The sequence below is a fragment of the Aedes aegypti genome, chromosome 3 (genome assembly GCF_002204515.2).
Source record: "Aedes aegypti strain LVP_AGWG chromosome 3, AaegL5.0 Primary Assembly, whole genome shotgun sequence".
Classification (NCBI taxonomy): domain Eukaryota; kingdom Metazoa; phylum Arthropoda; class Insecta; order Diptera; family Culicidae; genus Aedes; species Aedes aegypti.
In genome coordinates this window covers 249,704,917-249,727,115 of record NC_035109.1, presented here as the reverse complement: position 1 = coordinate 249,727,115, position 22,199 = coordinate 249,704,917, and the positions used below count along the sequence as shown (strand labels likewise).

Genomic DNA, 22,199 nt, shown 5'->3' with positions numbered 1-22,199 from the left:
GACACTAGCGCCAAAGTGTAAAAAGCGGCAAATTTGTAGCGTTCTCAATCTGACGACAGCGCCACGTAACAGGAGCATAACGGCATACTTTGAAATGACCAGTACAAGCTTTACACACGCTAACGAGAAAAGATGAACGTCTGTTCTCTGTGATTTAGTTTTGAAATAAACAATTTCCCTGTCTTTTCTATCTGCATCGATGTAAATAATAATATTTTCCTAGTTTTATTTTGACAGTTCTCCCTAGCAACGGACAACCAACATTGCGAGCCACCTGCCATCTCGCGGTCGATGTGAGAACACTATTCGCTATCGCTTTGTCGTGATTACCGCCACCTAGATGTAAACCAATGAACCGATACAATGACACACTGAACGAGACGGAACAACGATGAAACCTTACACGGAATTACCGTTCTGATTCAGATTCCGGACAGCTTCAAATTCTACTTTGTATGGGAAAGGTTTCACATGAAATGTTTCAAAATTTCCCGTTCAAAAGTTCACAACTTTCCGACACGTTTTAATATGAATTTACCATAGCAATCCATGAAATTTTATAATTCGCGATAAGTTTTGACGTTGCTCTAACGGATGAGAAAGTTTAATTTATAATTTAACCATTTTAGTTTTGCTTTTCGTGGGCTGTCCGGAATTCGAAACAAAGTGTCCGCAATATGAAACAAAACTGAGGTTGCGTCCGGAATAAGAATCATGGAAAGATCACTAATTTCAATTTATTTCAGGTAATTCTAGCTGTGAAATCCGAATCTTCGACCGCCATCCGAAAGATTAGTGTTTTGAAAGCATGATAACGCAGAGGTATCATATATTATGTTTCAATTTATATGATTTACGGACGGTTATACTATGCTCAGTCCTTAAGTGTCCGTAATATGAATCAAAACGGTAAATTACAACACGAATAATTGATTATTGTATACTTACATTAGACTGTAATATATAACTCTGTAAACGTTTTTTAAGATGAATCTTATAGATTCGTCTTTTTATTCAGAGACGAACCAGCCGAGGGCTGAAAGTCTCTCTAATAAAGACAATAATAATAATAATAAGTTTTTAACCATGATATAGTAATTTTTACTGTCGAAATGGTACCATGGTAAAGTTGAATGCACAAAATATTTGAAATAAATGCAAATTTAGTCTGCACAAATCAAGTGGCGTTGTGTATTTAAGGCCGCACGGGACGTCATCATAATCACCCTATCCATTTGAAGAAGCAAATCCCAAGAACCACTCCATAAAAATTGTTTGTGTGTGCTTTGGATATTGCTACATCATTCGTTCAACGTCGCGAATATTTTCGAAATAACGTGTGTTTAATCACTCAATAATTCGTTCTACGCTAATTTAGAGACATTTAGTGTGATCGTTCTTGTGATACCATACACAAGTTTTGTGCTATTGCTGTAATTAGACAAACAAAAATCGTTCACCGAATTGTTGCTGCAGCCAGATCAACATGGATGACAAGCATCAAACCTGTAAACACTGCTCGCTTGTTATTGCTCGTGACTCAAACAGCATTGGCTAGTCAAATATCGTCAATCCCGTAACTTATGGTGGATATGTAACTCATGCAGTGATATGATGGTGAAGCAACGAAATAATCGTCATGCACTTGTAAAGAATGATAATCCCAAAACTAGCGTAACAGAGGTCAATGAAATTGCACGTATTAACAATGAAATTGTTGCTATGAAGAAGCAGATAACTACCATCCATCAATCGCTTGTCGATTCTATTGCGACTTCTTGCATCAAACCGAACTCGGATCCACCGAATGTTGATCATTCCATCGCAGATTCGTCGTTGAAAACACTACCTGCTACCCAGCTTGGCACAAAAGCAGTTGACAGTATGACCAGTATCGTGAAAGATAGGTCTACCAACGATCGTTTTTGGCTCTTTTTGACGAGGATAAAAATAGCGTAACCGAACGAGAAATCTTCAAGCTTGCACTGGGAACGGATGACGTCATGGTGAAGAGATTAGTTCCGGCACGGAAGGATTCCTTATCGATGCCGTTCATATCTTTCAAAATTGGTATTAATGTACGCCTGAAACGCCTGAAACGAATTGCGCTGCTCCCCTCGACATGGCCCAGCGGATTGCATTTTAGAGAGTTTCGCGATAACTATTGGGAACCACTGCAAATCGCACCGTAGACAACAGTTGTTTTTTTTCGTTTTGATCAAAAGTTGTACGTTGTATGGTGTATTTCAATGCGTTGTTAAATTGTCATTTCGTTAATGTCTTTGTTCATCGTTATTTCAATGTCAATTCTTCAGATTTAATTGTCATATTTTGTGATTATTATCAATATTAGAGTATGTTAGTTAAAATTCAATAAGTGAAGTCCGTTGGATTCAAATAATAAATAAATAAATAAATAAATATATCGATGCGAAAAATGAATCACTATGATTCTATGTATGTAGTACACAACCCAATACATTTTCAGCTTCATCGGTTCACTAAAACTCGAGATTTGCTTCCCCGAAATTTTGATGATAATTGTTAGAGTGAGACAAAAGATAGGGAAAATAACACGGTCTCCCGTGTCACTCTTATTCAACCCTCTAACATAGTATTTTCAACTGCAACGCTGTTCTCAGTGCTTTGTTGAGATGGGGCCGTGACTCTCCTTAAGTCTGATGGCTATTAAATTTGCACTGCTCTGTATTGTATTATTTTTCATTGTTATCTCTTTCTCTCTATTTCCCACACTCAGACAAATGGACTAACGAAAAACCTAGAAACCCCTTTTTTGGTACTTTAAAACATAGGGTAGAAACATCAAAGGATTACATGGGAAAAAAATCTGTGGTAAAAATTACTATTTTAGCTGACTACGCCCATTCTTGAAACTACCATGGAATTTCAGACCAATTTACTATGTTTACGGTACATCCTATCACATTACTGGTACATTTGACAGAAATAATTTACAACAATCTGATTTCGACTACAGACATGGTAAAATCAAGCGCATTTCTGATCTGCTGAAAATTGCCGGTGCGAGCGCTTAAGTTAAGTCCCTAAAATGGTAGTTTTTACCGCACAATTTTTTCGCGTGTAGGGAATGGCGCTCACATGAACACTGTTTTTTCATTAGTATTGAGAAGCGGTAGTTTTTTTATATACCCATATTATCAAAATATTTTTTATTAAAACTAAAATATTCTTATTAAGTTATATAAAACATCAACATATTTTTAAAACATTTTGTTTTTGGAGTATTTTATACAAAACGCTCGTGTAACTCTTGATCAAACGTTCGTACAAAGTTGGTGTCGGAAAAAAATCAATGACACTGAATCAATTGTCACCCAACGCGCAGCAACATAGACATTGTCATTCCCTGTTCTTGTTGCAACAATTTCATTCCGCAACATCAGTTTATAAGTGGTAAGAATATGACAATGATCGATCATCACGTTCACAGCGATTTTCTGGGCTTCGCATTACAATTTACGAGAACTTTCTCCGTGTTAGTAAACATTGACACATTATCTAACAGCATACATAAAACAATTTTGGTTTTGTGTTTAAAATAATTGATTAATCGCAAGCTGAAAAAGTTGCAACAATGTTGCGCCCTGTGATTGTCATGACAATATTGCTTCAGATTGCATCCTTCTCCGCATAAGTTGGGACAAACGATTGTGAGCGAGCCTACTTTGTTGTTTGTTTTTCATATGTTTTGATGGCAATTTGATTCACTGATCAATGATCATTATCTACAACTTTGCTGAAGACAGCTACTTGATTTGAGCAAATATATAAATAAATATTTTTCACTGCATTACACTACTTTGCTTCTATCCCACTAGATTACAAGTATTTTTGAATCAAAATAAAGCTTATAAAAAAAACTCCAAGTTTTCACGAGACTTCTAAAATCGACATCGAAAACCAAAAAAACGCACGTTTTTCGGACTCTGAACCAGTGTGCATCGGTGAAAAATCTACTAGGAAAATTATGAATTTTTAAAAATCATTCATCATTTATTCGTAACCTTTATAAAGACAATGGAAATCATGCAAAAACCTGAAGATTCCGTATTATCTTCAGAACTTTTATCGACTTTCCCTTAAGGTGGCCAAACTGCCACACTTTTCCTACAATTTTCGTAGATCTCATACACATAGAGCATTTTTACGTGACGTACACGTCTTATAAGTAAGATACCGGGATTCACAAAAAAAAATATAAAGTGTGTAACTATCAGTGTACAAATAACCGGTGGGAAGACAAAAAGCACTGTAAAGCATAGGAATCACTACTCATCGCATACACATACATGTATTCAGTAAGGCAATGACTGTATTCGATTCAAATCTACCTATCAGTTCATTTCCCTACGTCTGTACGCACAGCATCGTGGCGTGTTTCTCCCAGAGCGGCATTTGATTTAATTTAATATTCAATTCAAAATCGTTCTTGATTTACAATTCCTCAAACACAAACGGTGGTATTCAGAATGTTCTTGAAAGTAAATCAGGTAATTAATTGAGCAACATATAATAACTTTAATAATATTTGTTGCCAAGGTCTGGTTTGTGCATGCCATGACGTAAACGAAGAAGTTTTAATATTAATATCTCCTAACCGGTGATTGTGTAACATCAGTATTTACTAATTTAGATATTTTTCTATCTCCATTCAAGGCCATCGCCCAAGGAGTTCGCCGGTATTCGACGAAAAGACACGATGTGGTCATTGTGGCAGCAACACGAACTCCCATTGGAAGTTTCCAGAGCTCCCTATCGTCTCTTACGGCTACCCAGCTGGGAGCTGTTGCCGTGCAAGCTGTTGTGAAGCAGGCAGGCATTGCTGGTAGTGATGTTCAAGAGGTGTACATCGGTAATGTGAACGCTGCTGGTTTGGGCCAGGCCCCAGCAAGACAGGCGGTCATTTTTGCCGGACTTCCGAAGAGCACTATCTGTACTACTGTGAACAAGGTGTGTTCTTCTGGAATGAAGAGCGTTATGCTTGGTGCCCAGACCTTGATGCTAGGACACCAGGAAGTTGTGCTCGCCGGAGGAATGGAATCAATGTCAAATGTGCCTTATTACCTGAAGCGCGGTGCCACGCCATACGGCGGTGTACAGCTTCAGGATGGTATTGTCTTCGATGGCCTGACCGATGTGTACAACAAGTTTCACATGGGAAACTGTGCTGAGAATACGGCCAAGAAAATGGGTATCACTCGTCAGGATCAAGATGAATTCGCTGTTAATAGCTACAAACGCAGCGCTGCAGCTTGGGCTGATAAGGCTTTTGACGCTGAGATTACTCCAGTGACTATCCCTGGAAAGCGTGGTAAGCCGGATATTGTCGTAAAGGAAGACGAAGAATATAAGCGAGTTAACTTCGATAAATTCGGCCAGCTTGCGACCGTGTTTCAGCGAGAAAATGGTACCGTAACCGCGGGAAATGCTTCAACCCTTAATGATGGTGCATCGGCTTTGATTTTGATGACCGCAGAAGCCGCTGAAAAGTTTAAGTGCAAACCTCTTGCACGCGTGGTTGGATTCGCCGATGCAGAGACTGACCCAATTGATTTCCCGATTGCTCCAGCTCTTGCCATACCTAAACTACTTGAGCAGACTGGAGTTCGTAAGGAAGATGTGTCCATGTGGGAAATCAACGAGGCCTTTTCGGTGGTCGTTGTTGCCAATCAGCGAAAATTGGATATCGATCCGGCAAAGATCAACGTACATGGAGGTGCCGTTTCCCTCGGTCATCCAATTGGAATGTCTGGTGCTCGCTTGGTGACCCACTTGACATATTCATTGAAGGCTGGTCAATACGGATGCGCTTCCATTTGCAACGGCGGAGGTGGCGCCTCTTCTATCCTGATCGAAAAACTGTAAGACATTGATTTTTTCTCTAACTATCACAAGTGCTTCCAAAACTCCTGTAAGACAGACGATCAGGGATTATGAGATATGAAAATGTGCATTTATTAGATTTTTATAAACTATTTCGTGTTATAGAGAATTTATAAAAATAAATTTCAATCTGTATAATTGTCATCATTCGTCTCTTTTATTTCATGCATCGGATTTGGAGAACAGATCAAATCCTTCCCCAACAGATCCGGAATGTGGGCGACCCATACCGACGTTAACCCTCTACACCCACGATCATTGCTCATTGTGTGATGATTTGGTAGAGGAATTGGAAGCAAAATTCAGCGGACGCTATCGCCTTGAAAAAGTAAACATTACCCAGAAGGAAAATATCAAGTTTCTACGATTATACCGGAACGACATTCCGGTTCTGTTCCTTAACGGGCAATTTTTATGCATGCATAAACTGAATTGCAGTTTGTTAGAATGTAAGTTAGCTGAATTAGAAACCAAATAAATTCCATTGTTGCAGTTAAAAGATCCAAATTTAAGTATTATATACCTTCAAATTCCGCCCCTAATGATTGTCTGTTGGCAGATGCGTGTATTTCGATTGAAGTAGGTTAAACGCTCCCCTAGTGGAGGTAGTTGGTTTGACACTAAAAAATGACTATGCGATAGTTTTCTATGATGTACAATATAAATTGATACCATCAACCGAATAATATCCAAAATGATTCATAAAGCTATAAAAAATTGCTCTCTTGCACCTATAGTAGTGCATCAGTTCTCATTGTGAAGGGCCTCATAAGAAATCAATGGATTGCGTTATTGAAGGAACCATGCTAAAACACAAAACTAAAGCAACAATGTTCGTTTTATTGGTTCAAGGCTTGTTGGTTTTTGCATGGAAATTTTAAGTGAATCGTGGTTTTCATACAATTCAACGATAAAAGGATTTGAAATCTTTCGACTGATACATTGAAATCATATTCATGATTTTATCGGCATATTTTAGCTATTTAACCTTAGGTGCTCTACTAATGGTACACGCAGAGAAATAACAGCTATTCAAAATAAAAAATATTTGTGTTGTTTTCAAATAAACCTTTTTAATATGTTGCAATTAAAAAATACATTGAAACAACAATATTTATTATGAGAATAAATCAAAAATATTGTTGAATTTAATGGGACCAATCCTAACTAGAATGTTGTTGAAATAACAAAAGAAAATCATTACATCAAATGGCAGCTCGAAGATTTATTATGATCAAATTGTAGTTTTATTTGTTTCAATTTCTTTCATTGTTGATTCAATTAATCATGCGTATAGCATAAAACGGTCCCGCCATTTTAGTTTTCAAAGGCAAGAAGGTGGAAATATTCATTCGGTGCGCTGTATTAAATTAAAGTAAAAGACGTGCAGAAGACTTCTGTTTAAGGAGTTCGGATCATCGCATTTTTTTTACAGTCTCGGAGTATCCATAAACCATAATCGAAGCTATTTTTGGTAAGTTTTGCCATTCTTTCTAAATTTTCGTTTGTACTACGCGAGCTTTTTTTTTGTCGCGGAGCGGATAAAATTTGCAGATATTTCGGATTATTAAGCAAGTGTCATATACTTCTTACGTAAGTGTAAATAAAGTAGGCTATTCAGAACGATTAACGATAGGTTTAATTCTAACCCGTATAGGCCTGAGTGAAAGCAAAAATTCTTAAAACCTCACCGCTCAGCGAATTCTTAATGGATTCAAATGATTTTTTGTCAGTATGCTGGCACACATATCTAGTTTCAAGAAGTGGGCAGAGGAACGTGGAAATATTCTTGCGGCCGGAGTTATAATGGTGGATCACTGGGTCAGGTCGGGTGAGAAGGATACTGTGCGTTTGTGCCCCTGAAAGTAGGTAAATTTCAAATCACAGAAAATTTCCGGAATCGCCTATAATGTGGCCACTACATGACGGAATTTTAGGAAAATTGCATCAGTGTAGACCTTTTGAGAAACGATTGAATTGGATAACTATGAGTTTTGCATTTGATAAATCCTATAAATGACCATTTTCGGGTCCTGGGACGCCTCAAACTTATGATAAAGTGGCCAATTTGTATCTGAACAACTGTGCTAAGCTTATGGGAACGCATTTTAGTGCACAATCATGTTTGATTTCTACTTTTCGAGAGTTGAAACGGTTTAGCGATTTTATCAATAGTCGCATTTCTAGTTTTACCTATTATTCATGTATGTTCCCTGAATCACCGGAAGTGACTTCAGAAACCGGCCATTGTCTGTTCATGAGGCCGAAGTCTACAAGTATACGATACAAACAAAAGCACGTTCTTATAGCAACGCTGAAGTTATTTCTTGAAACTTGAGCGGTCACATGCCTAGTTTTGCCAATTATTTATGTTCGTTTTATTCACCGGAAGTTACCTCAAAATCCGGTCATTGTCTGATCATCTGTCCGAAGTGTCCATATAGGCAAGAAGCATGTTCTTACAGCTACGCTGTGGCTATTTCATGAAATTTGAGCAGCCGCATGCTTAGTTTTGAGCTTCATCCATATTTGTCTCCTGGTTCACCGGAAGTGACCCTACAAACCAGCCTTGGCCATATGGTACAATTGATAATATTGAGTTGATGTCTTGCATTGACTTCCTGAGCTGATTTCATGACATTCAAGTAGCCGCATATGTTGCTTCAGGTCAACCTTACATGTGTTCCTTGACCTCGGCTATTACCCGTAAAGTACTCCTGGAACCAGGTTCCGGCTTTCGTCCCATGCAAGAAAATACACCAAATAGTGTATTCTTGCCTTGGTCCATTACATAATGTCTAAAAATAGCTAATACTTATCGTTAAACATTAGTTTTGTTGTTAAAGTTATATAATATGTGAATAGGGAACACTTATTTCCTGTTGAAAAACATGTCAAGACTTGAACTTCCGGTTTGAAGACACCACTCCCAGGAAGTCTAACTCATCCCATCGATCATAGTGAAAACCGCATTTCGTTAAACTTATTTGTTTCTAAGCACCAGTCGATTGAAAATAAAAGGTCTGTCCCGGGGCTTTGAGGGTTAACTGAGAGCTTTCTTTGCCAAAGTTGTCATTTTCGCATTCGTAAATCGTGTGGCAGGTACGATGATACTTTGCTTTTTAGCTGCGGACTCTAACCACTTGACTAAGGAATGCCCCAAAATGGGAATAATAATAATATATAATAATAATACGTAATACATAACTATCAAAAAATGAGCATAAAGGTGCATCTCCGAGGTGCAAATGACTTAACCCTCTGTTAGCCAACCCCGTCTTTAACCTTCCTTAGTCCCTAACAAAAAGTTACAAATTGTACGTTTTCGTCCCGAAAATTCAAACAGCTCGCAAATATCAGTGTGTTGCCGAATTTAGTTCTGTTGGGCTTTAATGAAAGGCACACATGTCTAGTTTCAGAAACCCTCCAGGAGATCCGGATTTGGTCACTGTGGCCACCGGAAACATCTGCAACATCTGAAAAAAGTCCCTTTAGAAACCCTTACTTTGACAACCTGTGGTTTCGTAATTAAAAAAATAATCTGAACCGTCCTCATATTGGTGAATAGGTATTCACGTAGACTGTGAATAGAGATTCTCAAATCACTTAGTTATTCATACCCGGTTCCGGAAACCCGGAACTTCCGAAAAGTAAGTTTCCATCGCAGTTTTGTATATATAATTCACATCAGTAATATTCGGTTGATGGATATTTTGGAATAAAATGTCTCTGTAATATGGAACCATTTTGCGGACTGGATCCCAGTATTAAGGTGCTCCTATAAAAAAAACCGTTTTCTGGCCCACGCTTGGTACAACTGCGCAACATCTCACCGAAAGAAAATACAAACCAAGAAAAATCGTTTGTTGAAGATGATGCTTGATCTGAGCCCTTACCAGCCGACAAATGATGTTAACAGGCTTGCTGGCGTCGAGCTTATTGACGACTGGTTCCAGAGATTGATCCCCAAGTTTTTACTAAGTTGTTCTTCCTCTCCAAACCATCTTATACAAGAGTTGGTCGCATAGAAATGTGATATTAGATATTAAGCTTTCTTTCCTATTTCATTTTTCCTAAAATTACCTCGGAGTTTTTTTTTTGCATTTTTCTTTCTTTGTCGAATTGTTGTTTGTCTCTCAGTACTATTAAATGTAAGGGTGCCGGTACCAATGGTTGTAATGTACCAGTAGATTGGACTATGGAATAAAACGAACTTTTTTCGATAAAAACGACATGTGCTAATTTTGGTGATCGCCTCTAGTTTAGTCGATTTGCCAAATTTCAGCTTTTTATTTTATCAAAAAGTCATATAAATAATTAAGTTTATGCAAAAAATTTGCTCCCTTGCACCAGTAGTTGCCGTCGTGTTCCAGTAGTGGATCAACGGATGGAAGCAATTTTTAAAACAGATGTATAAAAATGAAGCAAAGCCCTAGAGATGATCTTTATGCTTCATTCGAAAGATATTAATTGGTGTTCCGAGGGGAAAATATTAAACCTATGTAAAAATTTACCATTTTGCTTAAAATTCCTTGTATCATTCCCGAACGTCTACTACTGGAGCACTAGCGCAACTACTGGAACACGTGTACAAATAGTGGCTCAAGCGATTTTATGTTACAAAATTAGTTGTATCACTCCTTTTATATTTTTCCCATATAGTAGAGGTTGAAATCTTTCTGTTGACGCCAAAAGATCTCTGTTAAGGCTTTTCGTTATTTTGTTATGATTTTTTTTATAGCTTAGGTAGTCCACTAATGGCACCGGAACCCTAGTTCTTGTCTAATTAAATTGCTGTAAGGAATCCCATATCACAATATAAGAACTCTAGAAACACAAACTGTATCAGATAAATTCTGAAAAATTAAATAAATAAATAAATTAATTAGCAATTTTGCTTTTTCCAAAGGTGGTCCGCGGGCGGCATTTTTAGACTTAGAGTGCCGCATGGCGGATAAGCACCACTGCGATTATTTAATAATTTTCTATTCGAGATGAAATCAAAATTAAATTCTTTCGTAAAGTGTTTTTTTAAATTTCGGAAAACCATAACTCCGATTGAAGTTGACGATTTTTTCTGAAAATACTAACGGGGTAAACAACTGCAATTCACATAGTTTCAACTTTTAACCAATTTCCATAATGCCAAATTATCTTTTATGCCAAACGGCTTTATGTCAAATGATCCATTTGATAAAAAATATATTGAGATCGAAAATAAAATATTGTGTTTTAGAGGGTTTAAAAAACCAGAAAAAAACACAATTACAGTGCTCGTTCGATTTTACGCGCGGTTCGTTTTTGTCACGGTTCGATTTTCGCAACATTTCCTTTCGATGTTGGCAACTAAACCGTTCGATTCTGGCCACATGTTTTTTATATTGTTCCAATGTTTTTTCCTGTAATCGAAGCTACATATATGTTTTGAGATTAATTTACTTGTTAGTCGTTGCCTCATATAATTAAAAATAAAATCAGTATCACGGAAATACAAACAATCAATCATGGGTAAGTCTCGTCACCTATCCTGATAATCTCAATAGGCTAATACTTTCAAAGCTAAACGATCACTTCGACATTTGGTGGCTAGTAGGAGAACCGCCAAAAAGGAGGTTGTGTGGAGAACGCACCGTGTGCAGCATAGGAAGGAGCACACAATTTACACTTTTTCTCTGATTAGTTATTTTGTAGACGGTCAGAGAGCATTAAAAAAACATGATAAACTTATTGGGTCACCAAGTGGCTCGGTAGCTTAGTTGGTAAAGCGCTCGTCTAGCATACAAGAGTCCTGGGTTCAAATCCCAGCCGAGCACGTGGATTTTTTTCATAATTTCACCCATAATTTGTCCATCTTTACCACGCGTAATGAGTTAATTAATTTAATAACCATGCGGATTGGATTACCGAACAGCTCAATGTAAGTGTCAGTTTATATTAGAGTGTACTGCCTCTCTGTAGTAGTCATGTCGTCACTTGAGTGAGAACGACACGTTGATAGCCTTCCCACATCTTTACTCTTCCACAATACAGTTGTTGTGGAAGCGATGTAGGTACGATAGGCAAACAGTTTCAACACTAAATAAATCGCACTCGCTCGCTCCGCGTGTGTAGGAACAAGAGATGGATGGATATTGGTTATGAAAGGGGTCCGCGTGGTCTGTAGGGATTTGAATTCTAAACTTGTAACCAACTCAGTTATTGGGTCACCAAGTGGCTCGGTAGCTTAGTTGGTAAAGCGCTCGTCTAGCATACAAGAGTCCTGGGTTCAAATCCCAGCCGAGCACGTGGATTTTTTTCATAATTTCACCCATAATTTGTCCATCTTTACCACGCGTAATGAGTTAATTAATTTATGATAAACTTTTTTTCCTTCGACAATGTATAGATTCGGTCAGTGCTCATGTACGATTAGTGGGATAAAATTGTAAAATTGGTGTTTGGCAACATAGGTTATAAACTTCCGGATTCTTTGTTAGTGGCTGAATTTGTTGTGAAATCACGCGTATCGCAAGAATAAAGTGTCAAAATGATTATGCCAATGGAAAATAGTTCAATAATTAATTGATTATGACCTAATTTTTGGGGAGATAAATTGGATTTTGGACGTAAACAAACATTTTCAGTGACATTTCTCTCCTTCTTCCCCAGCGACCTCTATGATGGTGGCGCATTTTATTTGCCTATGTTTCTGTCAGAGCTGGTATCGGTAAGACAGCAAAATAATCGTGACTTTAGTGACTAAAATTATCAAAAAAGTGACTGAAAAGTGACTTTACAACTACAAACATTAGTCCAAACTAAAAGATCAGAAAAAAACATGGTGCTTATAATTAAGAATGTCTTTAAAAAAAAAAAAAAAGAATATCAACAAGCCTACATACGGGAAAAAAAATCTGTGGTAAAAATTACTATTTTAGCTGACTACGCCCATTCTTGAAACTACCATGGAATTTCAGACCAATTTACTATGTTTACGGTACATCCTACCACATTACTGGTACATTTGACAGAAATAATTTACAAAATCTGATTTCGAATACAGACTTGGTAAAATCAAGCGCATTTCTGATCTGCTGAAAATTGCCGGTGCGAGCGCTTAAGTTAACTCCCTAAAATGATAGTTTTTACCGCACAATTTTTTTGCGTGCACATTATGTAAAATTAAAATTGAATTCGAAATATGTCTTTACAGTTAATTGCTTCAAAAGTATACAAATAACTTCACCTGATTACAATGCATATAAAACATCATTAAGAGACAAATTGTGCCTATAAAACATCTCGTAAATCCTGTACGGACGCAAAGCTAGGCAACGCTGAACCCTCGGTCTGGCTTTAGCCGAGTTTCCCCTCTACCAGGACCAATACTCAGACGGACTAGGCAATGGCGCCCACATGAACACTGTTTTCATTAGTATTGTGTAGAGATGTACCGAATAGCACTATTCGGCTTTCGACCGAATACCGAATAGTTGAAACATTATTATTCGGCCAAACGAATATTCGGCCGAATAATGACTCAATATTCGGCCAAATAAAACCTTAAAATTTGACCGAATGACACCCATATGTTCGTACAATTTCCCGAAAACTATATTTTTAATTTTGATCTACAACAAAAAAAGCTGCTCCCAAGGTGAAGAATTGAACGGAATGATCGTTTTATTGAGCTTTTACAATCGTTTGAAGAAATTACAATAATCGTATTGTGTATTTCGTTCCCTAATGGGCTGCGAAGTGTGAAGTGTGAGGACGAAAGTGTGAATAAAAGTGCATCGAATCATGTTGGTATCTTAAGAGCACTTATTCTCTGATTTTCACGAAGAATAAGTCCCCCGAAGACACCTATCCATTTTGATGCCATTGCGCACTTTTAATAGCGTATCCGCAAAACTTTTGTTATAGTCTAGTGTTGAAAAAAAGTTCTGATGATTTGTTTTTCTGAAGTTATGGTGTTGTATCTTATTATTAATTAACAATTGATGGTATTTTTATGCATTTCATTTTTTTTTTTAAGAAACTCGGTTTGTACTTCACTTGATTCCTAAAGAAATTGGAACAAATATACCGCAGACCACTGACTCGCATAATAACCGAAGAACGTGATCGTGTGGGCTTCGTGGTCGTTCGGTTAGTGTTACCATGCATATTGTCGTATCGATCCAAGGAGTGTGGGTTCGATTCCAGCTTCAGTCCGGAAAACTTTTCGTCAGCAAAGTTTTCCGACTGATCCACTGGTCGTTGCATGCTAGTTTGTTGTCTAGTGTGGTGCTTCCTTCAAATGTTATGTCTACGGGAAGCATTATTGTGTTCGTTTCTATGAAGTGTCGCAAAAAATATCAAAAGTATGAATAGTCCTGACCGTAGTCGCCTTAATGCCGTACGTAGAACGGAAAAATTCTCAATGGAATCCAACAAATTTGATTTTTTTACGTTTTCCTTTGTGTGAAACATAATGTTTTCTTACATTTTAATTCAGTTTGTTATTATTCGGCCACTATTCGGCCGAATAACAGATTTCACTATTCGGCAGACCGAATATTCGGCAAAATCAAAATACCGTGACATGCTCTATTACCGTGAGGGTAAAAAAACTCAAGTTTCAATCGATCAGATAATAATAACGTATGATTATTTTCAAGTCTTTCATATTTTATATAGTAGACCGTTTTATATACTTTGCATAAAAAATATGATTTGAACCATTTTAAAATATTTAACCATAGTTACAGTTGGTGTTGTTAAACATACCAGTGTTCCAAATACCGTACATCTGACCCAGACTGCCGGGTCACATTTTGAAACATCTATCAATTGAACAAACGAAGCGCATCAAAAATAAAACTTTTGTATCAAACAACGTATTGAGGTTTGTATGATTGATGCGGGAAATAAAATACATATTTCACTTCGCCAGTTTGGCATTATAACTGAAACACGGTATTTGGAACATATAAGCAACCGTGCCCTAATACCGTGTGTTGACACTAGGCGATTACATTCTAACATTATTTTTGTTTGTTTGTGTGTGCAACTTCAGTTCAAGTTTGGCATGGCTATCTAAATACTACTTAATGTGCTAACGTTTGTGACAATCATTTAGAAAAAATAAATTATATAATATGCTAGAAATCCTCATAATTCCCAAATACACGGTATTAGGCAACACACGGAATTAGAGCAGGTCACGGTAATCGAGATATTCGGCCGGCCGAATATTCGGTACATCTCTAGTATTGTGACGTGATTGTTTTTGAAAAAACCCATTGTGAAAATCAGCAACGGTGAAGCGGCGTGTAACTCAAAGAATCATTAAAATCATCATTGATGTAAGGTACCGTGGGGCAAGTGGGTAATGGATTTCGCATAGTTGGGATTCTTCAAATTCTAGAGACCTTAAATTAAAACAAATGAGCTCGTGTATATTTTTTATCTTGACTCCCACCAAATATAAGCAGTATACTGAAATTGATTTTTATGTAAAATTGAAGAAAAAAGTACAGAAAAAGTTTTTGAAAATGTCTTGAACGTTTACGTTTACGTTTTGAACAATAAATTCAAAAACTAACAGTAACATTCACGATTTCTATTACCTTTAACATTTGTTAAGGCGTCCCAATGAACAATAACATAAGTAACATGTAAACAAAGAAAATTTTATTTTTGTTACTTGAATTTTCTTCTGTTCAGTTATGTTTGTTGAAATAATTCGACAACATTATAACTGCAACATTTCTAATGTTAGTTCTTACATCATAGGACAGCAATTGCATTTCCGCTCTGTAGAATTTTTACCGCTCATTATATGTTTTTAAGAAAATCGAATATGACGTCGGATAACTCTTCAAAATAAATCAAACGAAATCCTTCAATAAAGTAATTAGAAACTTTTTTATGTGGATACACCTATACCCCATTTTTTTATGTTTTGAACTAGCTTTACATAGACATTCCACGAGATTTCCGTGCGTTGCCTTATATTGGACTTTTCAATCAACGTCTTTCTTTTAATCGGCTGTCCGAAGTAAACATATTAATATCGTAATATTTGGCAACCTGATTTTTAGAGAAGTTTCATGATTTGGCCATGATAATAGCATTTAACGCTTTGAGGATAGTGTTTCATGAATTATCAGCACGTTCTGTTGTTCTATGATAATTGCGAACCTTTTATACTTATAGCTACCTAAAGAGAAAACACAAATTCAATCTCTATTGAGAAACTTTTCACTTGCCCCACGTGATTAGAAAATTGACAGTGTATCAATTTAGTTATTTTTAGATCTATGTCAAATTAGTTCTAAAATTTTTTTATTGCAGTTTAAAACTGTCAGAGGGAACAACTTAGAAGTGGTACAGAAAATTATTTTTCGCAACTTTTTTCTACTGAAAATATCAAAATATGATTGCACGCCGCCAACTTGTTACGGAGTAATAGTTGACAGGTTAACAATATTTCGCTCTATTATGCAATAATGGCTGAAAAATCTTAAGAATCTCTTACCTATCGTAATGTTCTCAATGGCCTCAAAGGTTTAAGCATGAGTTTAAAACGTTGATTCACATATTCAGTAAAATATACCAATTATTTTCACTTACCCCATTTACCCACTTGCCCCGCGGTACCTTAATAGTAGTAGTGTCGCCTTTCTATGTACACTTTCAAAACAAACAAACAAAAAATATAACATTTGTGTTAAGCATATTTTTATGTAAACACGTGGGAAATTTAGCAAATTGGCGAGTATTGGAAATCAAAATCTACATATAACATTGATAGGATTTCAATTATTTTGAATGTATGTGACTTTTTTAATATTTTTTATGATATTTCTTGGTTCAGTGTACACATTTGTGCATTACACTTTAAATTAGACCTATGCATTTGTGGGACATAAAATAATACAATTTTAAAAAATACTAAAATGTAATTAATTAACTTATTACGCGTTGTAAAATTCAAATAATTAATCTATTCGTCCACTTCGAATAGATTAATTATTTGAAATGGGCATCAATTCTATCAACGACATGTTGTTCGGTTGATGCTTTTTATTAAAAAAAAAACTTGAACTGCTATTTTAAACATCATGATTATTAATTATTGTATTGCGGACTTATCCTGATCGTTCACTTCGCAGACAATGAAATCGTTTGATGTTTTAGTTTTGATATTTTTCCCTGGCCTCAAGTGAAACTCCCTAACTTTCCCAGATTTTCCAGTTCAAAAATTTAATTTCCTGACATTCCCTGACTTTCAAGGTTTTCTCATGTAGCCGACATGAGTATTAACGCCACACGGTTCACGAATGCGAAAAACGGAATATTGGCAATGAAAGTTCTCAGTTAATAATTATAAAAATGCTTGCCTAAAAGAGCCAAAACGGGGAGCATAGAAAATCTATCAAGAATCAGAAGACAAGAATTTGAATCCTAATAGAATCTGACATTTCCCAAAGAATATCCTAAGGCTTTTTTGTGAATTCCTTGCAAAATTACGTTTCACTCGTAATAGTATATTGTTTTAGTGTTTTTTTCATGATTTTGTTTAGGAATCTCGTCAGAAAAATAATTCAGATATTTGCCCATAGTTTTGCTCCGACAATATTCCGAATATTTCTTCATGAGTTCCTTTAGTGATTTTGTTTTGTGAGTTTGTTCCAATATGAACCAATGCTTAAATATTATTTGTATGTACCAGAACTCTACCAAACATATCCTATGGTCTTTCCCATCCTATTAACTTTCCAAAATATCCCGTAAATCCTATGAAAGGTCGTAAAGTTCTCTGCATTTTTCTTAAGTAGGTGTTCAATTAATCATTCTTTTCCATTCCTCAGCATTTTGCAAGGACGTAGCCAGGACAGCTCTCGACTATTGGAGGATGCGTCAATCTTGTCTAAGAGCCAAGGGTTGGTCCCAAATCTTTGCCTTTGATAACGGACGGGAAGGAGACAACCCTCATACAACGGTCTAGAATTGTACCACTTATGAATTTGTTCGAATTGCTTAATGCTAATGCTGATGAGTTCATTTGGTGATTTTTACGGATCTCCTAAGGAATTGCTCTAAGAATTTTGTTATAGATACCTTTAGGAAAATCAATTTGGGTTTTTTCAAAGGAAACCACAAGCAATAACTAATCCATAATTAATCCACGGAGCTAACGAAATTTCTCTAACAATAACTTATGATAATTTAAACAATTACAACATATATATTCAACACCTCTTCTCACTATCGTTTCTTGTAGAGACACGGTTTCAAACTGTAATGCTTACCTTTGAGCGATGTCTTATCCACTGTCCGTACCTTTTTAAAGTTGAAGAAATAGAACAGCTTATGGTTCAAGTCTTTGTTGTCCAACAGAAATCCACATTTGTGCACGCAATCGATAAATTCTTTGACGTTGTCGAACCGTGAAACTACTTCAGCAATTTTCAATAAACCACTGAAAAAAAATCGAATGAAGCCACGTAAACTATGTAGAAACATTCTACGCTCTTACCCAACTTTCAGAACTCGATTGGCTTCCAGTAGAAAATCACGAAGATTTGTTCCCATCAGCGAAAGGCAAAACACGGCCACATTGATGGAATTAGTTTCCAGAGGGGTGTTTGCCATATCACATGCAATGACGCTACTGTTGGCAGCTACCAAGTCCAGCGAGTACACCTTCTGCTCGATGGCCTCCGCTAGCCTTCCTTCACCACATCCGAAATCGGCTACAACGTAGTCAGAAGGTCTGAAGAGGGGAAGTAGAGAAAAAAAAACAAATGTTATAGGTACCTACCTATAAATTGAATGAAATGATCTTATAATCGTACAGGCAGGGCACTGTTTTCACATCAAGATGGTAAAAATCTATCAAACGATACACGGTATGTCTGAACTAGACGATTATAAAAATTGAATGTACATCGGATTTTTTCTTGCCAGAGATCAGTATTTGGTCTATACTTTCATAATCGGAAGGTTTTAAAATATTCTATCGGTGACTTTTTTTTCCATACATTTTGTATGGGCTGAAATGCGCCAAAAAACGCAGTTTTCATAAGTTTTAGTATGGAAAATAGCCAAAAAGAGGAATAAATAAAAAATTCACCGATGGAATATTTTAAAACCTTCCGATTATGAAATTATAGTCCCAATACTGAGCTCCAACAAGAAAAAACCCGATGTACATTAGATTTTCATAATCATCTGGTTCAGACATAGCGTGCGATATATAGACTTCGAAATACTTTATCAATAATGAAGCTCATAGTGTCGTCTTGTGTCTTCTTATGTTTGCTGCCCATGTTCGCATAACAGTCCCATGTTCTATGGGATTTCCTGTATACATAGGACGGTTATGTCGGCAGTGTTTTTATTTACTTTCATCTTTGGAATCACAGAAACGTGTAGATTTTGTCTAAAATTTACCTAATTCCACATTCGCATTCATCCTAACATTACGTCCTCACTGGGACACATCCTGCTTCTCAGCTTAGTGTTCAATGAGCACTTCCACAGTAATTAAGTGAGAGCTTTCTTTGCCAAAGATACCATTTTCGCATACGTATATCGTGTGGCAGGTACGATGGTACTCTTTGCCAAGGGAAGACAAGGAAATTTCCATTACGAAAAATTCGTGGACGTATTATTTCCTGGAGAAATCAAATTGAGGATAACGCATAGATTTGGTAGTAGTTATTCTAAAAAATATTCACGATTGGAAGTATTTATGATGTCGATGATGATTTTTCCATACCTATTCATCTCACGGTATCTTAGAGCACTGAATTTTATTTGTGTTGATAGTATACGAATATGAAATTGGATCAATTTTAGACACAAATTTAATCCTTTTCCGTTATTCCAAAGATGAACGTGAATGGAAACAGTTTATGAATGTTGAATAAACGATGAAACCTACCACCTTCAATCTTGATCAATTACATACTTGAAATTCAATCAGGTACATAAATGATTTGATAGTTTTTTGTACCAACTTGATGTGAAAACAGTATCCTGTAGGAATATGAAATTGATCCACTTTATATATTCTTACAATTTACTGAAACTTTTGATGATGCGATCCAATGGATTGACCGACCACTGAACAATCTGATGCCGGTATCCTTCGTGGTACGCCTGAAATGCACTCGGATCCTCTTGGAATAACCGTTTGGCTTCAGTTCCGGTAGTTCGGTACAACTGTTCATTGATGAATCGGAATCGGGATCCTTTCAAGCTATCCACTAACTTATCTCGAAAATTTGTTGGTTTCGTAACATTCGGCACTTGTGGATTACTTGCGGCATTTCGTTTGAGCGCGGAAGCACTTTGAATTTTCCGTTTCTGATTTTTTGGCGCACCGTTCAAGTTTTCTACACATTCCGACGATTTCCGCTTAAGTGACTTGGCAGTTGTGAATTCCTCCTCTGGAAGTGGTGCACGCACAAACCGACCGGGTGTGGAGGAGTCGAAGTCCCTTTTCGGTTTGGTCTTCCTACTTTTTTTGTTCACCTGCAAGAGAATAGTTTTGATACATGCTTTTCACGCATTGACTTCTACACTAACCTTCTCCTTGGTAAAATTGAAGCTGCTTATTTCAGGGCTGTCGTCCCAATCATGTTCTGGGAATAATTTATCCATTGTTCTTCAAGAAATTTATGAGAATTACCAGAATTAAAAAAATAAACTGAGCTGAAGAATCTTGAAACGAACACAAAACTGCACGCCGCGCGACGTCAGTGAGGAGGTGGATTCTGCATAATATTTATCACAGCGGTGCACTGTAAAATCAAAGTACCGTAAAAGTAAAAAAATACCCACTTACAGAAAAACTACACTGAAACAAGCATTTAAGTAATGAGAACCATACACTGATAAAAAAATACCTAGTAATGTCAACCATAACTGCATATTTAACTTTACTATGCCACAATATGGTAACAATAAACACGTATTATTTGATTTTTACCACATTATAGTAATTATTACTATGGCTTAACGGCAATTAAAATGGTAAATTTAACTACATATTTTAGTCAGCCATATTCTATACCGTTGACAAAAACTTCAGTTCCAAGTTAAAAGTTCGTGCACGACTTCATAATTATAAAAGAATTGAAAATAAGGTATTTTCTTCAAATTGGTACTTAAGAAGCTCGAAATTTTAATTATTTGATTATTAGAGGACGGAGCAAGCCAACTGGAGAACGATGGAGGAGAATAAGAAGACCAACAATAACGGCACCCTTCCACCACCGGTTCAACTAGCTTCATCTGGAACCAACCGGAGGAGGTGGAATGGTTTCAGGCGGTTCCGGATTAGAACTGTTCATATTTGAAAAAATGTCTGGAAATCTACCGGTCAAGCAGTATTCGGAATTCTCATGCCAAGAACAATGTCTGGTCAAATTGGGTCCAAAAATGTTTAATAAATTCTCGTTTTTATTCAATAATACGAAAGAGCATGTTCTTGCAACTACTTTAGCAAGTTTTCCCGCTCAAATAACGGCTATATCATTTTTTAACTTCAATTTTAAAAATGGTTCCAAATATCAACCTTGACACTTGTGATCTTGTTTGACATTCACTTTTTCGACAAAAATGCGACAGGGCATATAGTTTTAACACTGGGGTTGTTCCTATCTGACATTTCGGAAGGGACACGGAAAACAAAATATACCCAAAATTCGAGTTTAAACCAAGGGGTGTGACAAAATCTCAAAAATCATAAAAAAAATGTTTTTTGTACTTAAACCAATGAAAAGCATTTAAAAATTGAGTAAACATGTGTTTCTGCCCTAAACTTAAGCGTTTGGTAATAAAATTGGGACAGGGCTTTAGGACCCTATTATCAGCTCATTTGATAAAGATTTCAGTATGCTTCAAGTTGAAAATGTGTTTTTGGGCTTATTTCAAGGTTTAATAAATCATAACTAGCATGTGGAAAATCAAAACCACATGCTTTCACCACTATTTGAAAGCAATTTCTATTCTGTTAAACTTTATCGAACACGCTAGTAAGATTAAATTGAGTTTTAACATTGTTTGATCCAAATTTGTTCTCCACAGTACCCAGAAATTACAGTTTTCTCAATATACATGGTATATAAAACACCCAATAAAATTATTTTTTCATGCCCTTGTCAACGGGAATCGAACATAATACATTTATTACTTCAATGACCATCAACAGCTTACTTGTTGCTCAAGGCAATAAATTACAATAAATGCCCAAAGATCGAGCACTGCATCGCAACCTAATGATAATTAAATCA

The 22,199-nt window shown here is 36.4% G+C and overlaps 2 protein-coding genes across 2 annotated transcripts; one reads left to right on the top strand and one right to left on the bottom strand.

The window, feature by feature from the left end:
* Positions 1-4,363: 4,363 nt before the first annotated feature.
* LOC5568202 (acetyl-CoA acetyltransferase, mitochondrial) lies at positions 4,364-6,069 on the top strand. The gene is made up of 2 exons (XM_001657868.2): positions 4,364-4,532; positions 4,699-6,069. Exons 1-2 carry the CDS (start codon positions 4,512-4,514, stop codon positions 5,905-5,907), a joined length of 1,230 nt encoding a protein of 409 aa, XP_001657918.2. The 5' UTR covers positions 4,364-4,511; the 3' UTR covers positions 5,908-6,069.
* Positions 6,070-18,119: 12,050 nt separating this feature from the next.
* Positions 18,120-20,678, bottom strand: LOC5568201 (ribosomal RNA-processing protein 8). The gene is made up of 4 exons (XM_001657869.2): positions 20,491-20,678; positions 19,979-20,436; positions 18,434-18,670; positions 18,120-18,376 (listed from the first exon to the last, which is right to left on the bottom strand). The coding sequence occupies exons 1-4, from the start codon at positions 20,563-20,565 to the stop codon at positions 18,163-18,165; spliced, it is 984 nt and encodes a 327-aa protein (XP_001657919.2). The 5' UTR covers positions 20,566-20,678; the 3' UTR covers positions 18,120-18,162.
* Positions 20,679-22,199: the final 1,521 nt, after the last annotated feature.